The 7,699-nt window shown below is 46.4% G+C and overlaps 1 protein-coding gene across 1 annotated transcript in view; it reads left to right on the top strand.

Moving 5' to 3' along the window:
* PLCL1 (phospholipase C like 1 (inactive)) overlaps positions 1-7,699 on the top strand; it is a 196,897-nt gene continuing 189,198 nt past the window's right edge. Inside the window, exon 1 of the mRNA XM_081201730.1 lies at positions 1-736. Coding sequence (XP_081057856.1) covers positions 551-736 — 186 coding nt within the window. The 5' untranslated portion in view covers positions 1-550. The remainder of the gene's footprint in view (positions 737-7,699) is intronic.

Genomic DNA, 7,699 nt, shown 5'->3' with positions numbered 1-7,699 from the left:
GAAGCGCGAGTGTGTGTGTGAGGGGAGTTGAAACCGGCGGCACTTCCTGCCGGTTGGCGGGCTGGCGGCGGCGGCGGGGAGCCCGGAGATGTGCGCGCTCAAAGGTGGCTTCTGAGGGGGCGCCTCCTGGCCGTGACCGGCGCCCCCCGCGCGAGTGAATGGGTGTGAGGGAAAGAGAGAAAGAGGACGAAGAGCGCGCGCAGCAGCAGCAGCAGGAGGCGGAGGAGGCGGAGTGCGCCTCTCGCCTCGCCTCACGATTCTCCTCAGCTGCAAAACTCCCCTCATTGTCCCAAGTTTAGCGCCTCCCCGCCCTGCCCTTCCCCGCTTGCGACGGAGCCCCGGCGGCTGCGGAGGGGCGCCTGAGCCCGAGCGAGCGAGCGGGGCGGCTTTTCTCCTCATATTTCCACGGAAAATGCAGCAGGCGAGCGCGACGTCTCCTTCGCGGAAACTTGCCTCAGCGGCGCTTTAGGAAGGGGAAGAGGAGAAAAAGGGTTGTTTTTTTTTAAATTCAGCCTGGCACCCCTCGAAGTGGACGCGGCTCCGCTTCGCGATGGCAGAAGCAACCCCGGCGCCCGCGGCGGGAGAAGGCGACTCGGAGCCTTTCCCGGAGCCCGAGGCGCCCCGGAGGAGGGAGCGCAGGAGCGGGGTGTCTCTGGCCGCCGCCGCCGCCGCCGACCCCGAAGCGATCCTCCTGGAAGCGGCCAGGGCGACCCCTCGCAGGAGCAGCATCATTAAGGTAAGGATTGGCCGCCGGAGGGTGGGTGCGTGGGTTCACACGTGACGCCCGGCGCCGCCGCGCGTGTTCAGCCGCTCGGCTCGCTCGCTGCACCCGGGATGCTGCTGCTGCTGCTACTGCTGCGAGCTCGCAAAAAAAAAAAAAAAAAAAACCAACAAAAAAAACCCCCGCTCCTCTCCTTTTCCATCCCTCTACGATCGGGATGTGGCTACACGTGTAGCGCAGCTCCGACGAGCGCCACCCCCTTTTAATAGAAAACCAGGAACCCACACAGTTTGGGGGCGCCTGTCTAGGCCACTTAAGCTGTGGCGATGTTCACGGAAGGGTAGGAGAAATCCGGCGTGTATTTCGGTACATGCAGAGGAGGGAGATTTTTTTTTGGGGGGGGGAGGTAGAGATACTTCCGACTTGCTTCCTTTAAAAACTTTCTTTTCTGAGGTTCGGCTGCAAGTGGAACATGCGGAGAGGAAGGGGCATCGTTAGTTTCTGAAAAGGAAGAGGATTGTCACAGGTGATGGATGGAGAGAGCCACCACCACTACCTCCTTTTGCTGAGGACTGGCTCACCACGTGGTCAGTTCTCTTTGTTGCAAGCAGGGAAATAGTTGAAATATAGAAGAAGGGGGGAAAAGAGAGAGAGGAAATTTCCCTATACAGTAGTCAGATCTACCGCTACCTGTATCCCCTCTTGCTGTGACTATTTATTGTACCAGAATAATGTGTAATCCTCTGGAATGTCTTTGGCGGGTAAGGATGATGTTGGATGACTGGTTCTTATGAACGCCATGTCAACATGTGCTGTGGTTGTTTGCTTTTCCTAACTTAGGCTTGGAAATAACAGCCAGGAGAGAGGAGTTCGTACTTTCCCTTTTTCCAGGGAGTAGCTACATTGCACTTTGCTTCAGTCTTATGTCGTGTGCCTGCAGTTCATCCTTTGCACTGGCTTGGCCATGCTGTTTGGCATTGGTGCTTTAAAGGGTTCTTGGAGGAGGCTGCATCTCGGATGGTTGCATTAAGCTAATTGGTTCTATCCAGGATAGCAGGAATTACTCCAAATCAGGCATCCCTTCACGTACTGCTGCCACCCTTTTTATTGCTTATTCCTGGAAGTGCTTGGAGCAACTGCTGCGCTCCATAGTTTGATTTCAGATCTGCTTTAAATTTAATCTGTTGCTAGTGAAGCAGGTAAAATCATACGGTAACAGTACAATAAGCCCTGCCAGCTTAACTAGGAAACCGCAAGTGAGTGATACATTTTTTTACTCAGCAGAAAAACTTTTAGATGATGCAACACATATGAGGAATAATCAAGTGGGAGGAGCTTCTTCATTTGCTTAAATGAAGTCAGATCAAGAGGATATTTGTAGAAAAAGAATTATGGGATAAGATCCCCACAGCTTTGGCCCTGGAGTTATCCTTGATTATTGCTGTGTGTCCAGTTTTCATTGGGTACAAGGAAGGATGCTTAAGGAGCGGTAAACCAGGCTCCCAATTTTGCCCACTCAGTTGTGTAAATTTGCAAAGCAGAGACGTTCAGGTGCTTCTTCCCATCCCTGAGTATCTGAAGATTCTTCCGTTGGTTGGCTGTCCAGCCTGGGCTAGGAGCTGACCAGGCTTGCGCAGGAAATGCAGCTTATCTTTTCAGTAAGTTGCCATCAAGTGGGCTCCATTTATGTTTTAGTCAGACTATGTGCTTTCTATGGGGACGTGGGTGGCGCTGTGGTCTAAACCACAGGTCTAAACCTTCTGCCAATCAGAAGGTCGGCAGTTCAAATACCTGCGACGGGGTGAGCTTCCGTTGCTCGGTCCCTGCTCCTGCCCACCTAGCAGTTTGAAAGCACGTCAAGTGCAAGTAGATAAATAGGTACCGCTCTGGCGGGAAGGTAAATGGCGTTTCCGTGCACTGCTCCGGTTCGCCAGAAGCAGCTTAATCATGCTGGCCACATGACCTGGAAGCTGTCTGTGGACAAACGCCGGATCCCTCGGCCTATAGAGGGAGATGAGCGCTGCAACCCCAGAGTCATCCGCCACTGGGCCTAATGGTCAGGGGGTACCTTTACCTTTACCTATGTGCTTTCTATGTAGAAACATATGTACACATTCAAGGTTCAGCCATGTATCTACAGCACTGGATAGCTCAGTTGGTTAGTGTATGGTGCTGATAACACCAAAGTTGCAGGTTCGATCCCTGTATGGGACAGCTGCATATTCCTGCACTGCCGGGGGTTGGACTGAATGATCCTCAGGGTCCCTTCCAATGTGGTCATTACTGCATCATGCAGAGTTTACCACCAGCGCTTTAAGTTTTTCTGCATTAAAATACAGTAACTAAAGTGCTTAATCTTAAAAGATCTGTAATGGGTGTGTGTAAAACAATATAAAATCAAGAATGCACAGATAAATAAGGCAAAATGTTATGAACTAGTGTACATAACTACATTTATATGTCTGGCTAAGCTTGTTGAAATAAGCAGGCATCTAAAACAGTAGAGGGAGGGTGCCTGCCTTATGGTAGTAATGAAGTTGGACCTTCAGACAATTTCAAATTACTAAACATAACCTTGTGTTATCTTCTGAACAGCATAGGAGTTAAGACTGGGGAGTATAAAGATTGGGGTGCACAAGTGTAGTTATTATTTTGAATTGAAGATTATATGGAAAGTGATTTTTCTTGTTTTTGTTTGGGGGAGTGACTGTACAAGGAATAGTTGCTGTGAATACTTTAAAAACAGAGTTTGAGAAAAGGGAAGTATTATGCCTGTTTTTGAGAGAGAGTCTTTATTAAGATGCTGGGGCACAACATACAGATTGCTAAGCATTTAGTAATTGTGTTGATTGTTATTTGACAGTGGACATATGTTATGAAATTATATTAAAAGCAGGAGTTCAGTTCCATAGCTTTCCCTTGCTGTAGCTATCTTGCCAGCCAGCCACATCCATGTAAAAATCATTTGTATTTTATTTTTAAAGAGCTAGAGATCTGTATGTAAAAGAAAAAATGAAAGTGATGTATTATGAGAATGCTGTTTGTGTATGTGACCCATGATGAAACTTGCTTCTTTGTGGTGGCTCTGAAAACCACAGAAGTATATTTTTACATTACAAAACATACCTAGTGGAGGTAATAATAGGTGATGATGTGCTGACTGGGGAGGTTCTGAATTGCTAAGACTGAAATCCTGTGTATTCTGACTAGGGAGTACCGGTAAGTACCAATGAAAATTGGACTTCTGGGTAAACCAAGAAATATATTTGCCCTATATGTGGCCTTTTCTTGAGATGTGAAGTAGGGTGTCAGCAGACAGCTCATTCTTGGAGTTCAGTGGAGCGTTATATTTAGAAGTGGGGAAAAATACTTTATACTCAGATGGAAGATGAGCATCTCCCTTCCCATTTTCCTGCATGTGTTATGGTTTGTCTGCACGCGGCATGGTAGGTCTATTCATTGATTCTACATGGCTAGTATGATGACTAGAGTGCTCAGGTATGGATGTGGTGTTCATATCCTTGCTCAGCCCTGCTGTGGCTGACCATTCAGTGGTCTTGTAAAGCTCTCTCCCTCTAACAACTTACTGGTACTTTGTAGGGTTGTGATTGTAAGTGCCTTGGTAGGTTGAATACACAAGACAAGAGCATTCCTGGCTGCTGCCTGCTCATTTTCTGATAAAGGTAAAGGTAAAGGGACCCCTGACCATTAGGTCCAGTCGTGACCGACTCTGGGGTTGCGGCGCTCATCTCGCTTTATTGGCCGAGGGAGCCGGTGTGCAGCTTCCGGGTCGTGTGGCCAGCATGACTAAGCCGCTTCTGGTGAACCAGAGCAGCGCACGGAAATGTCGTTTACCTTCCCGCCGGAGCAGTACTTATTTATCTACTTGCACTTTGATGTGCTTTCGAACTGCTAGGTTGGCAGGAGCAGGGACCGGGTAGCAACGGGAGCTCACCCCATCGTGGGGATTCGAACTGCCGCCCTTCTGATCGGCAAGTCCTAGGCTCTGTGGTTTAACCCACAGCACCACTTGCTATAATTGCTAATCTGGTAGATTGTTTCCTGGAATCTGTGGATAATCTAGTCTGAGCCAGTTGTTAATATTTTATTTTATCAAAAGTTATTTAAGGGCTGCCTTTCTGAGCAGAACTGTCTCAGTGTAGCACACATAATAAAAATGCAAAAATGCAACAGCAATGCAAAAATCTAAAATTCAGGGTAATTTCTTTTTGAATCACCAATAATAAAACACTCACTAAGCCCAAACTATGAAAACACAACTCTCCTGGTTTTTTCACTGCAAAGGACAGAGCTATGGTGCCACCATGGAAAAGGCCATCTCACTTCTGCCCACTAATTTCACCTAGCTAGGTGGCGAGCAACCAAGAAAGACACCTATTAGCTTCAGTTTTTGTTTAGACCTTCAGAGCCATGTCACTGATATTGGTATTTATGATAATTATTGAACAAAATTTAAAACAACAACCCCATCAGAATGCTTGTTGCTGTTAGTCAGCTTAAAGAGTACAGAGTAAGTCTACAAACTTAACCCTACTTATCTGGGAGTAACGCCCGCTGAATGACATTTGACATATTTAGACATGGTAAGGCCTGCATTGTAAGGCTCAAAAATGGTATTCTGGATGGGACATTTGATTATTATTATTAATCTTATAAGAGGTGTTTGAAGCTTTTTATTACGTCTTACTCTGATGTAGTGCTACAAATGAATGGAAATGATAGAAGATGCCATGTGTCTTGCTGATTGCCATCTGCTTTGTTTCAGTAAGCTCCCCCGTCCAACATGCAGGACAGAACAAACTTTGATCTGGAATTCCTTGAGTATCTTTCTGCTGCCATCTGGTTGCAATGTTTCTTCTGCTTGCTTGATCCTTTGTTATCTGTAGTTTTCTCTCTCTCTGTGCCTCCCAGTCTTAGAAGAAAAAACTGTAGGAAAGAAGGCTACTGGTTGACTTGTAAACCAGCTTTTTCTTTATTAATTTCAATGTTCATGGAGGAAGTTGTCACTCTCTATTAGTTTTGGAGCTAATAGCATCCTCAAGGTGACCCTCTGGCATAATCCTCATTCGCTTTTATGGGCATTGTGCTGCTGTGGATTTTTCTGAAGACCTTACAGGACTGAAGCATTTTTTAGCGATTGTACATTTGCTCAGTTCAGCATAGTGGATTGTGCCACTTAAGGCTGCAGGGGGGAGATTGTAAATGGAAATACTTCTCTTTGACTAGATAGTTTTACAAGTGCAAGGAGGTGTGTTTTTTTCTTCTTCATTTCATTTTGTTTTTAAATGGGCTTTTAAAGCATGCTACCTTGTGTAGTGTGCAGCTTTGTAAGCTTGCACCTGGCATTTCATGGGAGTTGGAGAAGCAGCTTGTGGTGGGTGGGGAGAGGTGGATCAACAGAAAAATGGTGAGGGGAAGGGGAAGGGTTAAGTTCTGTTCTGACTTTCAGTAGCTGGAAGGCATGTCTTGCCTAGGAAAGTGATTCTAGTGCCTTGCTAATGGGCTGCTTTTTTTTTTGCTTCAGGGACTTCTATTCATCTCACTGACATCTTTACCCTTTAAAAGCCACCGATAACAGAGAATTTAATGCTTAATTTCATTCAACTTGTGCTCTTATAAGATACTGTGGGTCAGGCAGTTAAGATATTTCAGACGTCTGGTTTGCGATACAAGGATGCCAGAAGGAGAGTACACGTCTGTCTTTTTCTTTTAATAAAGCAAACTTGGAATGAAGCACTGTGCACACCTCCTTGAACTAAATAAGACTTTGGAGGAAATATGCATTAGATGAGGCTGCATGTTTCTGAATGTTACTTCTATAGAGTGAATGAAATAAAAGTGACGGGGGGGGGGGCTACCTATCTAACATATTGAGAACATGAACTTCCAACTTGAAACACCAAAATGTCTCAAGAGGGACAGCCTCTCATGAATCCTTGCTCCCTTGTTCTTTTTGCAAAGTTAATCTTTTCCTTGGCTGATGCTGGTGGGACTGGATATGGTAAGAGCACAAGAAGAGCCCTGCTGGATCAGGCCAAAGTCCAGGATCCAGTTCCCACAGATGCCAGCCAGATGCCCATGGGAAGCCTTCACTCTCCGCACCTACAATTATCAGCAGCTAGGTCTCCAACAGTGAAGGTAGAACATAGACATTGTGGCTAATAGCCATTGATAAGACTCACTGGCCTATGAATTTGTCTCATTGTATTTTAAAGCAATCCAAGTTGTTGGTCATCACTGCATCTTGTGGGAGATAAATCCATAGTTTAAATATGCCCAAAGTCTCATGGCCTGTATGTTGACATCGCTAAATAACCTTTCTCTAGCTTACATATTGATGGGAGTTGTGGAGATGGCATAGTCCAACTTGAATGTGGTCTGAGTTTGGATGAATTAGTTTGGGCCCTATATTTTTTAAAGGTCCACCTTACACTTTGAATCGGGTGCATTCTGAATTGCCCATTAATAGAAGTGCAAGCTGGATTTCGAAGGGGCAGAGGACAGTGGCGTAGCGTGGGTTGTCAGCACCCGGGGCAAGGCAAGTAATTTGCGCGCCCTAACCCGTGGATTTGCGCCCCCTAACCCCCAGATGTTGCGCCCGGCCCCCCCTGCACCCCCCACGCTACGCCACTGGCAGAGGAACCAGAGACCAAATTGCAAACATGCGCTGGATTATGGAGAAAGCTAGAGAGTTCCAGAAAAACATCTACTTCTGCTCCATTGACTATGCAAAAGCCTTTGACTGTGTCGACCACAGCAAACTATGGCAAGTTTTTAAAGAAATGGGAGTGCCTGATCACTTCATTTGTCTCCTGAGAAATCTCTATGTGGGACAAGAAGCTACAGTTAGAACTGGATATGGAACAACTGATTGGTTCATAATTGGGAAAGGAGTACGACAAGGCTTCTGCGCATCGGGTTGCATTCTGGAAATGTGTCCATCTTAATTCTTCCCAA

The sequence above is a fragment of the Podarcis bocagei genome (genome assembly GCF_964188305.1).
Source record: "Podarcis bocagei genome assembly, chromosome: 1".
Taxonomy (NCBI): domain Eukaryota; kingdom Metazoa; phylum Chordata; class Lepidosauria; order Squamata; family Lacertidae; genus Podarcis; species Podarcis bocagei.
Note: the sequence above shows the minus strand (reverse complement) of the source record. Positions and strands in the feature narration are given on the sequence as shown.